The sequence below is a fragment of the Madurella fahalii genome (assembly GCF_045866475.1).
Source record: "Madurella fahalii IFM 68171 DNA, scaffold_1, whole genome shotgun sequence".
NCBI lineage: Eukaryota > Fungi > Ascomycota > Sordariomycetes > Sordariales > Madurella > Madurella fahalii.
Genome location: NW_027263971.1, coordinates 2,512,645 through 2,532,945, shown reverse-complemented (window position 1 = coordinate 2,532,945; position 20,301 = coordinate 2,512,645). Strand labels below are relative to the sequence as shown.

The 20,301-nt window shown below is 55.8% G+C and overlaps 7 protein-coding genes across 7 annotated transcripts; 3 read left to right on the top strand and 4 right to left on the bottom strand.

Moving 5' to 3' along the window:
- Positions 1-1,853: 1,853 nt before the first annotated feature.
- LYS12 (homoisocitrate dehydrogenase) lies at positions 1,854-2,992 on the top strand (the record flags this gene model as incomplete). The annotated part of the gene is made up of 2 exons (XM_071056205.1): positions 1,854-1,878; positions 1,947-2,992. 2 exons carry the CDS (start codon positions 1,854-1,856, stop codon positions 2,990-2,992), a joined length of 1,071 nt encoding a protein of 356 aa, XP_070912306.1.
- A 707-nt stretch (positions 2,993-3,699) lies between these two features.
- On the bottom strand, positions 3,700-6,292 carry MEF1 (Elongation factor G, mitochondrial; the record flags this gene model as incomplete). Its single annotated transcript, XM_071056204.1, has 4 exons — positions 3,700-3,754; positions 3,822-5,857; positions 5,928-6,042; positions 6,105-6,292. 4 exons carry the CDS (start codon positions 6,290-6,292, stop codon positions 3,700-3,702), a joined length of 2,394 nt encoding a protein of 797 aa, XP_070912305.1.
- Positions 6,293-6,802: 510 nt separating this feature from the next.
- Positions 6,803-8,423, bottom strand: MFIFM68171_00781 (Acid proteinase PEPI; the record flags this gene model as incomplete). The annotated part of the gene is made up of 3 exons (XM_071056203.1): positions 6,803-7,665; positions 7,722-8,042; positions 8,099-8,423. 3 exons carry the CDS (start codon positions 8,421-8,423, stop codon positions 6,803-6,805), a joined length of 1,509 nt encoding a protein of 502 aa, XP_070912304.1.
- Positions 8,424-9,154: 731 nt separating this feature from the next.
- On the bottom strand, positions 9,155-10,411 carry MFIFM68171_00780 (Capreomycidine synthase; the record flags this gene model as incomplete). Its single annotated transcript, XM_071056202.1, has 2 exons — positions 9,155-9,865; positions 9,926-10,411. 2 exons carry the CDS (start codon positions 10,409-10,411, stop codon positions 9,155-9,157), a joined length of 1,197 nt encoding a protein of 398 aa, XP_070912303.1.
- Positions 10,412-11,485: 1,074 nt separating this feature from the next.
- ADP1 (FAD-dependent urate hydroxylase) lies at positions 11,486-14,892 on the top strand (the record flags this gene model as incomplete). The annotated part of the gene is made up of 4 exons (XM_071056201.1): positions 11,486-11,631; positions 11,699-11,811; positions 11,863-12,153; positions 12,206-14,892. The coding sequence occupies 4 exons, from the start codon at positions 11,486-11,488 to the stop codon at positions 14,890-14,892; spliced, it is 3,237 nt and encodes a 1,078-aa protein (XP_070912302.1).
- Positions 14,893-15,362: 470 nt separating this feature from the next.
- On the bottom strand, positions 15,363-16,319 carry MFIFM68171_00778 (uncharacterized protein; the record flags this gene model as incomplete). Its single annotated transcript, XM_071056200.1, has 1 exon — positions 15,363-16,319. The coding sequence occupies one exon, from the start codon at positions 16,317-16,319 to the stop codon at positions 15,363-15,365; it is 957 nt and encodes a 318-aa protein (XP_070912301.1).
- Positions 16,320-16,769: 450 nt separating this feature from the next.
- On the top strand, positions 16,770-19,247 carry NOG2 (GTPase required for pre-60S ribosomal subunit nuclear export and maturation; the record flags this gene model as incomplete). The annotated part of the gene is made up of 5 exons (XM_071056199.1): positions 16,770-16,779; positions 16,845-17,516; positions 17,569-17,638; positions 17,696-17,789; positions 18,204-19,247. The coding sequence occupies 5 exons, from the start codon at positions 16,770-16,772 to the stop codon at positions 19,245-19,247; spliced, it is 1,890 nt and encodes a 629-aa protein (XP_070912300.1).
- Between the last annotated feature and the right edge of the window lie 1,054 nt (positions 19,248-20,301).

Here is a 20,301-nt window from a genome sequence, read left to right as displayed (position 1 = left end):
GTGGAGAGTTGAGCGAGGCAGAGACGAAGGGGCGGGCGACGCGGTTGTCGTGGTGCCACCCTATAAAAATGCGTCGTGTCTCAAATTAGAAGAGACATTTCGGGGTTGGATTGGATCAGGGGGGGGGTGCTGCGGAGCACCTTTGAGGCGATTCCGATAGCCTGTGCAGCCCCTAGCAATGCAGGGTGTGTGTGGTAAATAATGCAGCAGCTGCGCAGCAAATGGAATCATCAAAGCATTGGAAATCGGCACCCGTCCTTGAATCAAAAGTCGGCTGCAATGAGTTGCCCGGTCAGGAGCAGCTCCGAGCTGTTTCACGACTCGGCCGCGGAAAGGTGGACACGCTTGGCGGACCTCGAAGAGGTCTGGTGATTCAACGCCCAATGGGATGATCCGGTGGCTTGTGGGGCCGAAGAAGGCCTCTCCCCTGTCCTCGATCCCCCCCTGCCTCCCTTGTCTTCCGGCAACGTCAACAAGAGGAATGCACAAAACGTGGCAGTTATTCTAGAAAACGCATGATACAGGTCTGCCATTACGACTATGTATCTTCCTAGGCCGGCCATTTCCCGGAAATTGTAGACCCGGCTCTTCGGACCGTTGCAACTTGCGCTAGGACCCTGGTGCCTTTCGAACGGCTTGGGCCGTAAAGCGAGCCGCTGAATCATACGCGTGTCCACTGCTTGCCACGTTCCAGGCGTCATAACGACATGCCGCGAGCGCCTCTCAGCCTCGGATACCGAGGCAGCCTGTGGCTATGGAAGACAGCAAATCCCTTAGGACCATTGAAAGCTTCGCCGGGACGCAGCACCCAAGGCCAGCGGTCCCGGTGGTGGGACTGGGCTGCGTAACTCCCAGGTGGCTGTGAACATACACGCGACGCTCCAAACTTAGCAGTGTCGTTCTGAAGGTCATGAACCAAACTGGCATGGAGCGTCACTGGAGATTGTTCATCTCTGGCAACATGACCGCGCTGATCACCAGTTGATGACGGCCGCTGCGGCACCCAAGGTTGGTCCAAGCAGCCTAACGAGACACCCAGTCGATTCAGGTCATTGATGTCTTGGCGCATTCGGAGCTGCAACTTTATGTGGATCACCCGTTGCTCTCGACAACCTGCCTTACTATTCCACAATGTCCTCTACAACTAACAGTCAGACCCAGCGATCAGGACCGCGAGGACACTAGTAGTATAAGGAGTCGTTTTGGTTAATGAAGCTGTCGACGCCTACCCGGCCCGACCTGGGATTCTTGCTGAACCCGCAGCTAAGGTTCGCAGAGCAGAGCCGTAATACCAGCTAAGAGCCACAGTGGAGATGGGAACATTATGCGCCAGCCTCACAGCAGACAAGTAACTGTCAGCGCTCGCCTGGAACAATCCGAGCATGGATCCCAATACCGCGATGCTCTAAAAACGTAACGATGCATCGCGTCTCTTCGCGCAGGCGGAATGGCACGGGTTTGGGCCCTTTAAACCACTGCAGTAGGCGCATTGCCGTCATGTCTATCAAAGAGAGCGGCCACTGTCATAAGATTTTCAGGTGATACGGCGCATTACACAATATTGACACAGTGATGTTGATTGTGGTTTTGATTGAGCGCGCGTTGCAAACGGCGCCACCAGCGCTTCCAATCCATCCCAGCCCCACACTTACCCCAATAATTAACCCAGAGCTCCCCGGAACCTGCCGTAAGCTCATCCCGCAGGCGATCAATTGGACCCAGCTCCGATCCCGGGCTTCCCTGAAGGTGTCATTGCGTACGAGTGTTTTAGTGTCTCCTCAAAAAAAAAAAAAAAAAAAAAGTTCGGCCCAAGCAACTCGACAACCTCGGAGCAAGTCAATTGAAGCGCAACCATGGCAGCCAGGACTCTTAGAATCGGTGAGCATCTCCTCGTGGCCACGGTCTTCCATACATTCCGAGACTGCTTCTAATCCCCCAGCCGCAAGGCCTTATCCCCGGCGATGGCATCGGCAAGGAAGTCATCCCCGCCGGCCGGCGTATCCTTGAGGCCCTGCCCGCCTCATTGGGCTTGAAGTTCGAGTTTGTCGACCTCAAGGCCGGCTGGGAGACATTCGAGCAGACCGGCGTCGCTCTTCCCGAGGAGACGGTCTCGGTTCTCAAATCGCACTGTGACGGCGCTCTGTTCGGCGCTGTCAGCTCTCCGACCAAGGCCGTGAAGGGCTATTCGTCACCCATTGTCGCCCTGCGCAAGAAGCTTGACCTGTACGCCAACGTGCGCCCCGTTAAGACGGTTGTTACGGCGCCCAAGCCCATCGACATGGTCATCGTACGCGAGAACACTGAGGACCTGTACGTCAAGGAGGAGACAACACGCGACACCCCAGACGGCAAGGTCGCCGAGGCCATCAAGCGCATCTCACAGCGCGCCAGCAGCCGCATCGCCACCATTGCTGGTGAGATTGCCCTGCGCCGCCAGAAGATCCGTGCGGCCGGTACCCCGAGCATCCACAAGGGGCCTCTTGTCACCGTGACACACAAATCCAACGTGCTCTCGCAAACCGACGGCCTCTTCCGGTCCACCGCGCGCGAAGCCCTTTCGGCCCCGAGGTTCAACGACGTCGCCGTCGAGGAGCAGATCGTTGACTCGATGGTGTACAAGTTGTTCCGCCAGCCCGAGGCATACGACGTCATTGTTGCGCCGAACTTGTACGGCGACATTCTCTCCGACGGTGCGGCTGCCCTGGTCGGCTCTCTTGGTCTTGTCCCCAGCGCCAACGTCGGCGAGGGCTTCGCCATTGGCGAGCCCTGCCACGGCAGCGCCCCCGATATCCAGGGCCAAGGCATCGCCAACCCCATCGCCACTCTCCGCAGCGCTGCGCTGATGCTCGAGTTCCTCAACGAGGAGGCCGCAGCCGCCAAGATCTACGCCGCCGTCGATGGAAACCTGGAGGAGGGCAAGCTCCTCAGCCCTGACCTCGGTGGCGCGGCCAAGACGGAGGAGGTGGTACAGGATATCCTGAAGCGGCTCTGAATATGGCTACAGAACTCGAGAAGCGCGGCGGAAGAGAGAATCATTTTCACTTACTAGTTGCCCAATGTCACATATACCCCATCTCTTGTGTACACCAGGCCATCTCTTACGGATAAATAAAAGCAGGGGCATGCGGTGCAAACCCCGGGGAAAAGTTTATCAAGGAATTATTTAGACCCACCGTGATCAAATGAGGATGTCGTTGTGCGAAGATTCGTTGCTGTGCAATTCTAGAATAGACTAGACGTGTAACTTGTTCAGGGCCAGGAGCGGTAGTCGAGCATCACAACTCCGTATCCAACAGTCGGAGGAGTGATGTCTCATTCCACAATTAAGCTACGCTGCCTAACGTAATCTATACAGCTGGAACATCGTGTATCATACATTGGTACAGGACACATACATAAAACAGCGGGTTACAGACACCAACCGCTTAACCCAAACCCAGCGGTCGCCTGTTTTCCCGTCCATCCCAGATCTATTCCCGGTCTATAAGCCAACCCCGACCTTCTCCAATCAACAGGGAATCCGATTCCCCCAACTGCTTGTCTCAACCGTGGGGCGGCAAACTCGACGGAGTGCTTTATGCTCTATGATCGTCGCTAATCTATGCTCCCCACCGATCTGCAGGGTATTTGCAGTCCTTGAGGCCATGGTACCTGGCGCGGTCTGAAGCTAGGAGAAAGCTATCACCAAGAGCCCCGGTTTTACTTGGTTCTCTTGGCCTCCAGCTCCTTTTCATGCTGCGCGATGAGTTCCTTCCTGTATTGCGGGGATATGGTTAGTCCAGGGGTTCTAGGCAATCCCACTATTTTAACAAACCACTTACTGTAGATGGGGAGGCGCGGGAGCATAGTGGCTGAACTCCATGGTGAACTCGCCCTTGCCCTGCGTGGCGGCGCGCAGGTGCGTGCTGAAGCCAAACATGGCATTGAGACTGCAGTCGGCAATCATGGTGAACTCGTCAGCGCCAATCTCGGTGTCGACAATGGTGCCGCGCTTGTTCATCAACATGAGAACGTTGCCCTGGAATTCTGCGGGGGCTGTGATGGTCGTCTTCATGAGCGGCTCAAGCACCTGGCCGCCGGCGTCGGGGAACGCCTTGCGGAATGCCATCTGCGTGGCCAGGTTGAAGGCGTAGTCGCTAGAATCAGTAACGTGCGTTGCACCATCCGAAACTACCATAGACGCGCCAATGACCTTGTGTCCGAGGAGGGGGCCCTTGAGACATGCCTCTTCGAAGCCCTTGCCGCAAGCGGATAGGTACTTGTCCGGGATGGTACCGCCGACGACCTGCGTCTCGAAGTGGTTTCCCTCGGGATCCTTGGCGTTGGGCTCGATCCAACCCATCACGCGAGCGTAGTCGCCGGGACCACCGCTCTGGCGTTTCAGGAGGAAATCAAAGTCGGCGCGCTTGCTAATGGTCTCGCGGTACGCAACACGCGGCTTGCCCGTCTCGCACTCAACCTTGTACTCGCGGCGCAGGCGCTCGACGTAGATGTCGAGATGAAGCTCGCCCATGCCGCTAATGATGGTCTCCTCCGACTCCTCGTCAACGTACAGCCGGAACGTGGGATCCTCACGCATGAAACGGTTGATAGCCTTGCTAAAGGTATCCGCGTCGCTGCTTCGCTTGGGCTTGATGCTGAGCGACATGACAGCCTCAGGCACGTACATGGAGCTCATGCCATAGGGCAAGGCGCCATCGGTGAAGGTATCGCCGGACGCACAGTCAACGCCGAAGACGGCGCAAATCTCGCCAGCGCCAATCTCAGCAATATCCTCCATCTCATTCGACGTCATGCGTACGATACGCGGGATTCGGACTTTCTTGTTGGTGCGCGAGTTGAACAGGTACTGGCCCTTCCTGAGGGAACCCTGGTAGACGCGGATGTAGGTAAGCTGGCCGTAAGGGTTCTCTTCTAGCTTGAAGGCGAGGCCCACGAAAGGTAGGGAGTTGTAGGGGATAAGCTGCACGGGCTGCTCGCCCTTGGACCGATCCAACGCTGTGTTCTGGACGTTTCCAGGATTTGGGAGGTAGTCGCAAACGGCATCCAGCATGGGCTGGATCGACTTGTCGGCAAGTGCAGATCCCATGAGCACGGGAGTGAACTTGAGCCCGATGGTTGCTCTCCGAATAGCGGCCTTGATCTGCTCGGGGGAAGGCGTCTTCTCCTCGAGGAACATCTCGGCCATCTCGTCGTCAACGTCGGCCAATTTCTCGATCAGCTCCTGCCTCTTTTCCTCGGCCAGCTCTTTCAGGTGTTCCGGAATCTGTTTCGATACCTTGACGTTGGTACCCCGGTGCCCGTCATTTCGAATGGCCCTCATCTCGATCAAGTCCACCACTCCTTCAAACTCCTTCTCGGAACCAATGGGGATCTGGATCGCCGCAGCCGGGATCTTGAGTTTAGAGTTGATCATCTCGACCGCCTTGAAGGGGTTCGCGCCCATCCGGTCCATCTTGTTGACGAAGCTAATCCGGGGGACATTGTACCGTTTCATCTGCCTGTCGACAGTGATAGTCTGGCTCTGCACACCGCTAACAGCGCAGAGAACCATGACAGCACCATCCAGCACTCGCATAGCACGTTCAACCTCGATGGTGAAATCGATATGCCCGGGTGTGTCGATCACGTTGAAGTGGTACGTCTCCTCTTGGCCGTTCTCGACCTTCTTCCAGTCGGCGAAGGTAGCAGCGGACTGAATGGTGATGCCTCTCTCCCTCTCGAGTTCCATTGAGTCCATCTTAGCGCCGACACCGTCCCGTCCCTTAACCTCGTGGATCACCTTGGTCCGGCCGGTATAGAAAAGAATGCGCTCTGTCACGGTCGTCTTGCCGCTGTCGATGTGTGCCTGGTCTCGCTGCTCAGTCCCCGCACGCCTCCGCGGCCCAATTGGCCGCTCCTTCGGTGCGCGTCGAGATTAGACATACTGCAATACCAATATTCCGAACCATCGACAACCTCTTCCTCTCCTCGGGACTCATCCGGGCTTCCACAGCTTCGGGCGTCATGTTCGCCGCGGCCAGCTCCTTAGCCTGCTTTAACCTGGATCGCCATGCGTCAGCCTGTCATTCGGGCCCATTCGTGTCGGTTCGGGACAGGCGTACGCAGCCTCAGCCGCACTGGAAGCAGTCCTGACAGGGCTCCTGCTGAAATGGCGGAGGCCACTGAGCTGCCATTGTGTAGAGGGCGTGTTGAGAGCGGTACGGCAGCCCAGGCCAGCATAGCGGATCCCATGCCTTGAAGCGACAGCACGGCTGCTGTTGAGCGCTGTCACAGCCCGTATCACCCGCATCTTCGGCAAAAAAAAAAAAAAGACGACGGGTCAAAAGAATGACTAGGAGAAAGAAAGGGAGTCCCAAGGTGTTGAACGGCCGAGCAATTCGCGTCGACGGATTCTTCCATACTTTCCCGGTACCCCTGCTCGCGAAATTTTTTAGTGGAGCCAGCGCCCGGGACGTGGTTGCAAGTAGCCGTGCCACCCCTGCGCTTGCGGCGGCAGGGAACCTCCCCCGGCTTGCTAGGGTCACACACCAGAGCCAGGGACAGGGGTCCGGACAACACAACTTTATGATGGTCGGGTTTTCAGTCCGATCTACGACTTCGATATAAACTCATCTAAACGCCATGACTTCCTCCAATGCCGATTCGGCCAGACACCCTTACGCCCAAATCCCCGAGTTCCCAAATACCGGGCCCATAGTTCTGTATTCCGAGCCGCCCAAATGTACGCGATGCCCAATGGTGTCACCACTGTCCGGTTAACCTAGTAGGTACAGAATATCCGAGCAGCTCGCCCGGAGACTCAGACAGCAAGGAACAAACCCGGCCCAAACATTGTGAAGAACATCGAAAAGCCCACCAGCAGCATCTGGATATTCCAAAACGCTGGGGGTACGGCCGAAGCGGCACTCGCCCCATCATCATCGGCTCCACCAAGGTCCATGAAGCCCGGCCGAGCATCATAGGACAGTGCCGTAACTGACGGCGAAGAACCAGATGTGACTTGGCTCTGATCAGGTGCCGCCGTTGCCGACGGAATATGCGCGCCGAGGCTAGGGAACGCTATGATATTGCTATCGGTTGAGTTGAAATCGGTAGCAGCAATTCCGATCTGGTTGTTGATCAGGTCGTAGACCACATATGCTGAGCGGAGAAATGTGTCTCCAAGCAGGTACGGTGCCGACGTGAAGTTCTGGATGCCAAACTGGCACGCGTCCTGGCCCTCGTACGGACCCGTGCTAAACACTGGCGGCTGGCCGGTGGTCAGGTCTAGTACCAGCTCGTCCATTGTCACGTTGATTCGCGGGCCGTTCGAACCGGCGAGGCCGAATGAGAAATATCCCTTACTATTCTCCATGCGGCAGGGAATGACGGCCAGTTGGAACTGTGCCGAGTAAATGGCGCCAACCTCCCCCCAGACTTGGGTCGCGAGGTCCGTCGGGAGATAGGACAGTGTCGTGCCAGAGTCAAGGATCACAGGAATGGGAAACGTGTCCGATGTAAGTGTGTCACTGCCGCTGGGGCTAACTGCATGCAGCGAGGTCAAGGCCACCCGAAACGAAGTAAACAGGTTCGGTTGGGTTGGATAGACGTCGATCCTTGTCAACTCCCCCTTATATTTTTCAGTGTCGATCCCGCCAAAGAGGATATTGCCTGAACTAGAATCTGAAGCGCCATTAGTCCAAAGAACGACACGACACATCCCGATCGCAAACACCGACCTAGATCATTTAACCATAAACTGTAAGCAACAGTGCTGATCAAGCCCTCGTTGACCATTTGCACGGGAAGATTGGGATATACCGAGGAGCCAGATCGCGTCTGCCCCACGATGGCTTCGTTGAGCGCGTAGCCGACGCCAACCAACCCGTATGGGATACTAGTCTCTAGACCTAGCCCCATAGTCATATTCTGCAACGTGGCTCCACCGATCTCAAAAACATCAGTGAAATAGTCGCCCCTGGACGAGCTGCCGTCGACATATTCGATGTCGAACTCACCCTCTCGGGTGACCTTAAAGGTGCGGGACCGGCTTGGGTTGACTACATTGGCATGTCAGTGGAACGACAGACCAGGGGTCAATCAAGCCTAATCATACAGCTTCCGAAATCGCATCCCCCCGCGGCGGCCTCCCTACAAACTCGACTTTCTGAATCCGGCACCCAAATGTCGCTACTGCCTGTGTCGAGTTGGAGTGTCAAGTTCTGGCCGGGCGTCCCTAGCCTGCACGTGGCAAAATAGCCTCCTCTTGCTTGCTCGTTTGAGATGACCTCCTCAAAGGTCGAGGCACGTCTGCCTAACCTAGTGAGGTCTCGCGGTCGCTGATCTTTTTGTATGTCCCATTGAATGACGCCGCCGGCTGAGGCTGCTTGTGCCACTCCGACGAACGGCGCGATCACAGTTACTGCCGTATGCGCTTTCATTGCTGTGATTTCGAACTAGCAGGATCCTAATTGAAGGAATCCAGGTTTGCCGAAGTAGATGGTGAGGCTGTCAGATCAAGTGACGGAAGTATCAAAAAGCAGAGCACGAGGCGCGTCCGCAGGTCTCGGGTTAGAAGGTGCCACAAGAGCAAACCACAAGCCGCAACGGAATGAAGCGGCTAATTATGTAGGTTAGGTAGATAGAAATTGGGGCGAACTGGTCTTCGGCCGGTGCCAATGCCAGACGACAGGTTCTTGGATGCAATACAAAATACGGCGTACATCGAATCTGACACAAATCGCTGGTCAAGAGCTTGTGGACCAGCAACTTCAAGGATAAGAGCCCGGGGCTGCCGATGGGCAAATAAACGGCACGAGGCTAACTGCTCGTGTTGACGGAGCACGTCGGAAAACTGGGAAGCGGAAATAGCATTTATTGTTCAAATCCGAGAGGCCGCCGGATCAGGGGCGGACCACGCCTATAAACCTCTGTAAGAAAGAACATCGACACCACATTCATCTAAGTCAATCTGATGTCAGAGGGAAGAACGAGCCCACGCCGTTCTTGGCTAGCGGGCCGGTACCGTGGAGCCGGACTCGAATCAGCGGAGGTGGGGGTGCGTGGGGTTCAGTGGGGTTGAGAAACGGGCAGCCAACACATATATCACCGAAAGTGCGCTGGACAACAACGATTGTCAACGAAAGCTATTTGCAAAACCACCGTCTGATGTTCAGATCAAGTGCTCCTCAACATACTGCCCCATCTTCTCCAACCCATTTACCAAAACCTCGGTTTCACACACGTAGCCCAACCGAACGAAGCCTGCAAAGTCTTTACCAAGCCCAAAACATGGGCTCGCCGGCATGACTAGCACTTTGGTCCGCTCTAACAAGTCCAGAACGAAGGTAGGGTCGTCAACCGGTAGCCCGTTTCTCTTGAACTGCACCAAAGCAGTGGTGCCCGCCGTCGGCTTTACCCAGGAACAGACCGAGGCATATTGCTCTACAAACGCACTAAGCAGGGTGAGGTTGGTTTGGGCAAGCGCCATGTTTCTCTTCAGCAGCGGTTGCCGGACAGGCTCGGACAGCGCGTAGCTTGCGACCTGGTCGTCGATCTGCGATACGCTGATCGTGGTATAGTCCCGGGCAGCCGCCACCGCCTCGATGATGGTCTTGTCCCTCGACGCTATCCATCCTGTCCGGATACCAGCCAACGCAAATGCCTTCGACATTGAGCCCGTGGCCACCGTCTTGTCATATCCCAGGGCAAGAATCGACGGAGGAGCTTCTTGGCCGTCGGGAACCGAGTGGTAGAGAGGGCTGTAAACCTCATCGGAGAAGACAATGATTCCTCTCTGTCTTGCAAAGGCCACTATGCCTTCAAGGACAGTCTTGGGCGTGGTGCTACCAGTCGGGTTATTTGGGTTGTTGATAATCATCATCTAGGAATCGTTGTCAATAGGGATCTTCCATGTTCGAGAATTCTGAGCAGTTCTTCCGACCTTGGTATTGGGTCTCACCAAGCTGTCCAGCTCGCTCAAGTCTGGCACATAGCTATTCTCCTCCCTCAGCTTCCACAATGACACCTCGGCGTCGAGGCTCTTTGGGACAGAGTAAAGCTGTTGATAGGTAGGATACACGCAAATAATGTGGTCACCCGGCGCAACCAAAGTGTAGAGGAGCAGGAAGTTGGCGCTGATGGCCCCTTGCGTGATGATGACACTGTCGGCCGGTAGAGGCTCGGCGTCGGATGCTCGGTCAAAGAGAGCAGCGACGCGCCGGCGGAGTTGCTCGGAGCCGCGGATAGGTCCGTACGTGAGCTTCCCGGACATGTTGAAGGGTCTCGATGCCGTTTTATCTTCACACATGTCTATCAAGTCGCTAACCGACACGGACGCTGCGCAGGTCTCGGCGACATTGAGAACCCCTGGAGTGTTCTCTAACCGGTCCATCCATTGCTCCACCTCGAATGGTTCGATCTTGACCATTTCGGGCGAGTCCTTTAGTCGATATAAGGGAGAATTCTCTGAGGCCGACTCTCTCTCTGCCCATATCCTACCTCTTGGGATCAAGAGGTCTATCAGTCGGTTCAAATCATCTGCCTCTGTAGTAGAGAAGGGCCGAGTCGTACAGAACTGTCTCTAAAAGAAAGAAAGAAAGAGCCAGTTTCCCCCTCGTAGTGGGGTTAACCGGGTGCTCGGCCAGCTGATGAGACGACTCGGGAACTCCACATGCCACTACCTACACTACACAACAGCTACTCTCCTGGAAGCAATCTGCTTGCCGCATTACACATTCTATGAGCATCCATACCTTACGACAACTACTATACCTGTCTAGTGCTTCGCAGTCGCATAAAACCGTCTCATCACTTACAACGCATGCCCATCGAAGTCCTTTGAGTCACGTTTTAGGCCGATACTCCGGCGGGATCAGAGCTGTGCGGAGAGTGCGGGGATGTTCTTATCTGTTAACGTAAGGTACTCTCCATCTTCTCGATAAGGATGGTGGCAGAGTCTTCCCCACATGTTGCCAGGCCCGCGGCAAACTGTGGCGGTGCCAATGAATACGTGTAGGAGGCTGCGCCAGGTCCTCCAACCAGGTCCCACACTTCAGGATCCTGAACAATGCGCCCAGGCACCCCAGCCATGGAAGTCAATGTTCCGTGGCCCCACAGCCGACATCATTAACGGTCGGTGTTCAGCTGACGCTTCTCGCATCTAACTCGGCTTCCCTTCATCCCATCGCTTTTGTGTTGAATATCTTCATGCCATCAACAGTTCGTTCCTTGTTATTCAGTTTCTGCCTGCATCGGCTTCATCGGCTTCGGAGCTTTGCAGCCAACGGTGCATAAGCTCCCTCGGTCGACGAACGATCTCAGGTTGGGGTCGGACCCATCGGCGTGTTGAGCCGTGGGGTTGGTCGCAGCCTGCCGGTACAGAGCTCGCCGATCCGGCCAGTTTCCATCCTCTCACCGAAGAGCTTCCCAACCACCGCTCCTGTCCGTCACTAGCATCGCCGCGCCGTGGGATAACGCTCTACCTGGCGTCCCTCCCGCCATCATGGCGTTCAAGCTACCTCGCGCGCTCGCCGTGGCGGCGCTATCGCTAACATGCATCACCTCGGCCTACAATCACACCTCCTCCATCGACATGATGCGGGCGCAGTTGGCTCTCATGGAAGATAGGCCGAAGGACTGCCCTCCATGGTATGATGTCGCACCCGGTCTCCGTCAGAGTTGTTTGCTCGAGATGCTGACTATCTTCTGCCACCAGCTTCAATTGCAACCTTCCAATTTACTCCTGCGGCCAATTCGCGCCGTGCAGCGAATACAACGGCAAATGCAACTGTCCTGCAGGCTTCGGCGGCGATAATTGCCTCGAACCTCGTACGTAGTTCCAAAATAGGCCGAAGACCAATGCTCACCGCGTTGATACAGTATGCGGATCTCTCGCCCGAGGGCCAGACCGATCGGTACGGAAGGGCAAGTCCTGCGAATGTGATGAAGGGTGGACGGGCATCAATTGCAACGTGTGCACAAGCGATCGAGCCTGTGACGCCCTGACAGAAACAGGCGATGGCGGAGTCTGCTATACCAGCGGCGAGGTTGTCAAACAGAACTACCAAATGTGCGACGTCACGAACAAGGCCATCCGAGACCTCCTTGGGGCACAGGTGCCTCAGGTCACTTTCACCTGCGATAAGCCGAGCGGCGAGTGCGATTTCCAATGTGAGTTGCTGCTTCCCGACCTTATTTGTTCGAGGTTGTTCACACATCGTAGTTTGGGTTGACGAGCGCGAGTCGTTCATGTGCCATTTGAACGAGTGCGAGTCGACCGCCGACTTCGATTTACCGGGGAAGAAGAACTCAACGTCTTACAAGTGCAACAAGATTTCGTGCGAGTGTATCCCCGACCGCATGCTTTGTGGCGAGAATGGCTCGGTGGATATCAGCGAGTTCCTCGTCGAGAAGATCCGCGGTCCCGCAGAGTTCGAATGCACCCAGCGGCCCGGGGAACCGAAGAAGTGCGCATTTCAAGAACCTGAGATGAACAACCTGATCAGCTACGTCTTTGGTGATTCCAGCATTCTCTTGACCTGTGGCTCTGGGGAGTGTTTATATCATACCGAAGTGCCCGGATACTCGCCCCAAGTGCCAAAGATTAACACACCGCTCATCGCCGGTGTCATTGCCGGATGCGCCCTCTTCCTGGTCGCCGTCATTCTCGGGACATGGTACCTGTCCAGGAGGCAGTTCAGATATGGACCGATCCATCTGGATGACTCGGACGACGAAGCCATCAAGCTCATGACCGATCACAAACCGGCCTCGCTATATTTCCAAAACGTCTGCTATAACCTAAACGGCAAGGAGATCCTGTCGGGCATCCAGGGAATGGCCCATCCGGGCGAAATCACTGCGATCATGGGTGCCTCAGGAGCTGGCAAGACTACTTTCCTGGATATTCTTGCTCGCAAGAACAAGCGTGGCCAAGTCTCCGGAGACTTCTACGTCAACGGCGAAAAAGTGAGCGATGTCGACTACAAGAACGCAACCGGCTTCGTCGACCAGGAAGACACCATGCTTCCCACTTTGACTGTGCATGAAACGATCCTCAACAGCGCGCTCCTTCGTCTTCCGAGAGACATGGGACGAGCAGCGAAGGAACAGAGAGTCATCGAAGTCGAGAAACAGTTGGGTATCCACCACATCCGGGACTCCCTGATTGGTTCGGAAGAGGGCAAAGGGCGTGGCATTTCCGGCGGAGAGAAGCGTCGAGTTAGCATCGCCTGTGAATTGGTCACCAGCCCCTCCATCCTCTTCCTCGATGAACCCACCAGTGGCCTTGATGCGTACAACGCCTACAACGTCATTGAATGCCTCGTCACATTGGCAAAGACATACAAGCGAACCGTCATCTTCACAATTCATCAACCGAGATCCAATATTGTCGCACTGTTCGACCGCCTGATCCTGCTGGCTCAGGGCAAGACGGTCTACTCCGGGCCATTGCATCAATGCCAGGATTACTTTGATCACATTGGATACAGCTGTCCTCCAGGTTTCAACATTGCGGATTACCTTGTCGACCTGACGATGCATGCCGGTTCCACCACTTCGTTCGACGATGGGACCCTCTCAATCGATGCGGCAAGCGTTGGCCCCAGCAGCACAAGAGCAGTGAAGTCGATCGCTAGCATCTCCGGTAGCGTTGGTGATGATAGCATAGTTGAGGCATCCTCGTCTCGACCAAAGAGCAGGCGCCGCGACTCCGTGCGAGTCAGGCAGGAGCGAGAACTCTACACTCGGCGCAAACAAACGGTAGACACTGCGGCGTCCTCCGATGCTGGTGACGAGATTGGGGCTTACAAACTGCAAAAGCAGCCTCTCCGCCATATGCAGCCGTCTACGGCAGACGAGCACGACGACCTGCCACCCCCTGCACCCACAGGAACGGACCTTGACATCCTGGTGCATTCATATATCCAATCAGACATTGCCGGGAACACGCACGATGAGATCCAGCAGGCCGTCACAGCAGCAATCCATAGCAACGGCCAGAATTCCAATGGATATACGCTCAATGGCCGCAGTACTAGCACGGGCACAATGGGGAAGGGATACGCGCGTGTCGGATACTGGCGGCAGTTTGTTCTCCTTTCGAAGAGGACCTGGAGAAACCTTTACCGGAACCCGATGTTGATGCTGACGCACTACGCAATCGCGATCCTCTTAGCCGTCTTTGCCGGCTATCTTTTCTATGGTCTGACCATGGACATTGCCGGGTTCCAAAACAGACTGGGCCTGTTCTTCTTCGTCCTCGCCCTGTTCGGATTTAGCACCTTGACCAGCCTGTCGGTTTTCTCGCAGGAGCGGTTACTCTTCGTGCGCGAGAGGGCCAATGGGTATTACTCGCCCATCACCTATTTCGCCGCCAAGGTTCTCTTTGATATTGTGCCGCTGAGGATTGTGCCGCCCATCCTGCTGGGCGCCATTGTCTACCCAATGACCGGTCTGGTTGCCGAGGTCGACAAGTTCATGGTTTTTATGCTCGTTCTGGTCCTCTTCAACCTTGCAGCTGCCGCCATATGTCTATTCATCGGCATTGTCTGCAAAGACCACGGCGTCGCCAATCTCATCGGCAGCTTGGTCATGCTGTTCAGCTTGCTATTTGCCGGCCTTCTGCTCAATCACAACGCCATCCCGCCGGCCGCTCTCTGGCTCCAGTGGCTGTCCATCTTCCATTACGGCTTCGAAGCCTTGATTGTCAACGAGGTCACCCAACTGACGCTAGTCGACCACAAGATCGGTATTGACATCACTGTGCCCGGAGCAGCGATTCTTAGCTCGTTCGGCTTCGACAACCAGGCCATGTGGATGGATATTATCAATCTGGGCATCTTCGGCGCTGTGTTTATTGTGTTGGCATACGCGGCGATGCACATTCTACTTGTGGAGAGGCGATAGCGCTCGCGAGCCTAGACGCTTAGGTATGTACCTCAATCTTTGCGCTTGTGGTGGGAATATTCCGTACACATAGCAGTCAAGGAGAGCTTGGATTGTCGGGAGTCTGCGTCTCGCTCAAGGGAGGTAGATGGTGGTTCCACCGTCTCGGATTACATGGTTGGTTCCAAAGAGACGTCGGGACGACGACTTGGGGTCTCGGCGTTGTAGGCGTTTGCATGGTTAACTGCGTTCCCTTTCATATCAGAAACAGATAAATGCTATACCTTCTCATATGTAAAAATAACACCTGCAATGTATATATCTGGAAACGCCTCGATGGGCTTTGAGTCTATTTGTACATGCCGTTAAGAGGCTTTGATACATTTGGGCAAAGCCAAGTCGCATATGACGATCCACAACCCACCCAGCACACCGTGACCGTCCCAAAGGCAACAACAACGCAACGAGTATGGCCACCGAAGTGGTTTGTCTCATACTAACTTGCCACCGGTCAGCTCCTCGGCCACCGACTTTTGCCGCTGGGCTGTCTTGGTCGACGACGCCTTCTTAGCCTCAAGCATGTTGTGCGACTGGCCAGACATGGCGGCCCGCAGCTCGCTGACGCTGATAGGGTTGCGGTGCACATCCCAGATGCTCTGGCCCCGGTCCATCCCGCCGTACCGGTGGTAGTCGGGCGTGAAGAGCTGCTCCACGCGCTCGGCCAGCTCGGCCTCGTCGACGATGAAGTCCTGCGCCGCCACGTACAGCTGCGCCAGCGCGTCGCCGCGCGCCTCGGCCTCCCGCGCGAGCTTCCTCTCGTGCCGCGCGCGCGCCTTCTTGGCGGCCAGGAAGCAGTTCGGGTCCGGGCCTACCGCGAGCTTCTCCGACGTGGAGGCGCGGACCGAGGGCCGGGTGAGGACGTCGTCGGGCCGCTCCGGCGCCGTGGCCGCGGCTACGTTGGCCTGGCGGTTGGCCTCGGCGCGCCGCGCGAGGCGCTGCTCGCGCTGCGTCTTGCGTACGTACAGGCCCTGCAGACCGGCCGCGAGGGCGCTGCGGCGGGCGGCGGCCATGCGCCGGTGGCGTTCCTCGCGCTCGCTCTTGGGCGGCTCGCCCGCCTTCTCGGCAGCGGACAGGGGCATGATAGAGTCGACGTAGCCGGCTTTTACTTTGCGGTTGCCCTCGCGTGCGGGGAAGACGTCGCGCGGGACGGGGAGGTGGCCGCGGACCGGCGGCAGCTTCTGCTCGGAGGACTGAGGCGGCTCGGGAATCGTGATGTATTTGGGAGATTCAGGCGGCACAAGAACAGGATGGGAGACGAGAGAGGTGGTGCTGAATGCCCGCCATGGCGACGAGCCGGTTATCGCGGAGGAGGTTGCCGTCCTGGTCGTCGAGATTCGGCACGAGGAGAGGGCGGCTTGGAGACCGCTTATTGACGTCCGGGGCGCCATTGCGTCGACTGATTAGAGGCAATTCTGCCCTAGGGACAGAATTGGATTCCGGGCTGGGATGTCTGTAGTTGAGGGCAGCAACCAACATTCCGGGGCCGAGATCCAGGTTTGGGAGACGGGGCGGACGTGATCTGAGAGCTGGAAATTCTGAAGCCCAGCGAACGGTTGAAGGCGCTAAGTCCGGTGCAGGAATAGCGCAGTTGGCCGTGGCAGATTGTGCCGCGATACACCGCCAAATATTTCTCACGAAGAGACTTTCGAGGTCCACCCCGCCGAAAACTTCACTTGGTTTTGTTTCCTCTCTTTCCGACTTCTTCTCATCCTCTTTCTCCCTCCGCAATCCCGATCCCCCCTGCGGAAGACCGCTGCATTTCCCCCGTTGCAGCTGGGGCATTTCATTTCTTCTCTTTATACCTTCATTTCCTTCTTTGGCCTGGAACAATTGCCAAAATGGGAACTGGTGAGTAGGCTCTCGTCGTCTCGCCCCGTACGTCGAATTCAGGCGCCGCTAACCCATGGCCATAGGAAAGAAGGAGAAGACCCGCCTCCAGCGGGAGGGCAAGGTCGCAGGAGACCCGAAGGTCAAGGGCGAGAACTTCTACCGCTCGGCCAAAAAGATCAAGACCCTGAACATGTATAAGGATGGCAAAGCCGTTCGGAACAAGGAGGGCAAGATCGTCAAGGCGGCTTCTTACCAGAGCAAAGAGGTCCCCAAGGCCGTCATCGAACCAAACCGGAGGTGGTTCACGAATACCAGAGTCATCTCCCAGGACACGCTCAAGTCGTTCAGGGAGGCGATTGCTGAGAAGGAGAAGGACCCCTACTCGGTCTTGCTGAAAAGCAACAAGCTTCCAATGAGCTTAATCCGGGATGGGCCAAGCCTCCAGGACGGCCTCAAAAAGCACCAGGCAAAGATGACGGTCGAGAGCGAACCGTTCTCAGAGACTTTTGGGCCAAAGGCACAAAGGAAGCGGCCGAAGCTGAGTTTCAATACCGTCGACGAATTAGCAGGCCACACCGAGCAGAGTCTCGACTCGTATCATGCTCGACTAGAAGAGATCCGGCTACTGAATGGTACCTCGGGGGCTGCCGCTGCCGACGGTGATGCGCCAATAGAAGAGGAAGACTTTAGTGTCGCGACCGCTAAGGAAGCAATCTTTAGCAAGGGCCAGTCCAAGCGGATTTGGAACGAGCTCTGTGAGTCCCGATGAGCGTGGTACCTCGCTGGTACTTACTAACGAACTCCCAGACAAGGTGATCGATTCATCAGATGTGATTCTCCATGTCCTCGATGCCCGAGATCCGCTTGGAACACGATGGTATGTATGGCCTTGACCCTTCACTCCGGGTCTCAAGTTCTGACTTGTCCTGAACAGCCGGCACGTCGAGAAGTATCTGGCTACCGAGGCGCCCCATAAACATCTTGTTTTCGTGCTAAACAAGATTGACCTAGTACCTTCCAGCACAGCGGTAAGTACCAATACTCCATTTTCTAGGAACGCCCCAATCAATCTCCCAATGCGTCGCCACCCACCTCGTTGAGTGTCCCGCCTAGCTCGGCCGGCTCTAGGCCGATGCGAGGATCCCAGGGCTTTCGTCAGGATCCTTCCGCACTCTTGTGCTTCATGGGAGATTGTCCGTTACATCCCTGGGAGAGCGATCTCCACCTCCAACGTCCCTGGTTTGGTCTTCAGACTGGGGATTGATAGTCTCTGTTTTGGAGCGCTATCGCCGGATACCGGACGTGTTTCATACGAGTTGAAGGCCTCCACTGTCCCATACCGGACAGCGCATGGTGGTCTTCTTAGTGATGATTCATACAACTCAAATACCCCACTACTTTTTATTACCATGTTGCGTCCCTGCGGAGGCTAACAGATACAGGCCGCTTGGATTCGCGTGCTTCAGAAGGACCATCCTACCTGTGCCATGAGATCAAGCATCAAGAACCCCTTTGGGCGTGGTTCTCTGATTGATCTTCTTAGGCAATTCAGCATCCTTCACAAGGACAGGAAACAGATCAGTGTCGGCCTGATCGGGTATCCGAACGTGGGCAAATCGAGTATCATCAACGCGCTCCGTGGCAAGCCGGTCGCCAAGGTCGCACCCATTCCTGGTGAGACTAAGGTATGGCAATATGTGACCTTAATGAAGCGGATCTACCTGATCGACTGCCCCGGTATTGTGCCACCGAACCAGCACGATACCCCACAGGATCTACTTCTCCGTGGCGTCGTCCGCGTGGAGAACGTTGAAAACCCGGAGCAATACATTCCAGCCGTTTTGAAGAAAGTCAAAACGCATCACATGGAGAGAACGTATGAGCTCAAGGGATGGAAGGATCACATAGAGTTCCTCGAACTCCTGGCCAGGAAAGCTGGTAGACTTCTCAAGGGAGGTGAGCCCGATGTCGATGGAGTGGCCAAGATGGTTCTCAACGACTTTATGCGGGGAAAGATTCCCTGGTTTACACCCGCTCCGGCAATCGAAGGAGGCGATGACGCCGTCATTGAAGGCCGGGAAGGCCGTTTCGGAGAGATGCCAAAGAAGAGAAAACGCGATGAAACTGCCAGCGTTGCCGACACCTCGTTAGCCGGCTCCACTGTGGCAGCCGACGACGACGAGGAAGAGGAGGAAGAAGACGAAGCATTCTCAGGCTTCTCAAGCGACAGCGAATCGGAGCAGGAAGATGGAGCGAAGAAGACTGCTCAAATGGATGGTGCTGAAGATATGATACCCCTAGGCGACTCGAGTGACGAAGAGGAGGACGAGGAAGAATCCGAAGATGAGGATGGCTCCGAAGAGGCCAGCGAGGATGAGGGCGATGAAGGCACGTCTTATATCGATATCGAAGGTGCCAGTGACATCCTCGATTCCGAAGTAGAATCAGAACCGCCGGCCGCGAAAAAGCGTAAGAAGGCTAGGTAGTCCACTGCGATGTCCAGGCCTGGCAGCCTGACTTCCAACTGATGACTGGGGAATGAACTATAACGCAACTTGGGGGATCACATCAGTTGCCTGTGAGATACTGTCAATGTCTTGCCGTGATGTTTAGGGGTTGTCCGTTGATCGACCCAGCCTTGCTTCTCTACGGCTTCTCGCTTTACGGAGAGTACTTCCATGTAGACCTATGTATTCCTCGAGCTACTTTGCCCCTGAGGAAGTTCCCCTTCGGCTGAAAGGTACAAAAGTCCAAGCCAAGACGCCGGAAGTTCCACTGACTCAATGTAGGTAACACTGGGTCACAGCTCAACAGCTGTTTCGCTGCGACGTCCTTTCCAGCGTAGGAGCCGAACGGATGAGACATGGCTGCTATTTGCCAGCCAGCCGTCTCTCCCGAACATCATTACAAAGCACACTCAAACCTATAAGGGGGCTGAAGGCACTGCTTGACGTAGAATGCTGCTCGACATCAGCGTCAAAAATTTCATACTAAATACCCCTACAATGCTTGCACTCGCGGCACTATGGTTCTTGGGTTGGAAGAGTCTTATTGAAGCTCACGAACGGCAAAAGACCTGTGGCTTCAAGCTCTGGACGTCAGATGACGTATTCCGTGTTGTCGGGCAACTGCCCGGCGGTCAGGTCCAAGGCGGCTCAGTGGACATGCCGCCTGTCCGCTTCCATCTCCAAAACGGCTCCCTCTATGATTCGAAATGGAGGGAGTGCTGGTGGGCGGGTAGGTGACTTTTGTCGTATCTCATCTTTTCCCTTTCTCTTATTCCTCTGCGTCCCCTTTCCCTTTACCCTCTTTCCATTCCCGGAAACAACACCAGACCTAACCAACCTCGAGAACCTTCCACAGTCCTGGTCTGCGACATCCTTGACACCAACTGGCATCCGGCCGCTTTTTTCGACGTCTCCCCCGGCAGCAAATCGTCTCTGGTCTATAGAGGCAGCATCTCCCACTTCTGGGAATGCCCTGCCGCTGAAAGGGGGCGTTTCTTCTTCTACCTTGTGCACCCCTATGGTATGGATGACT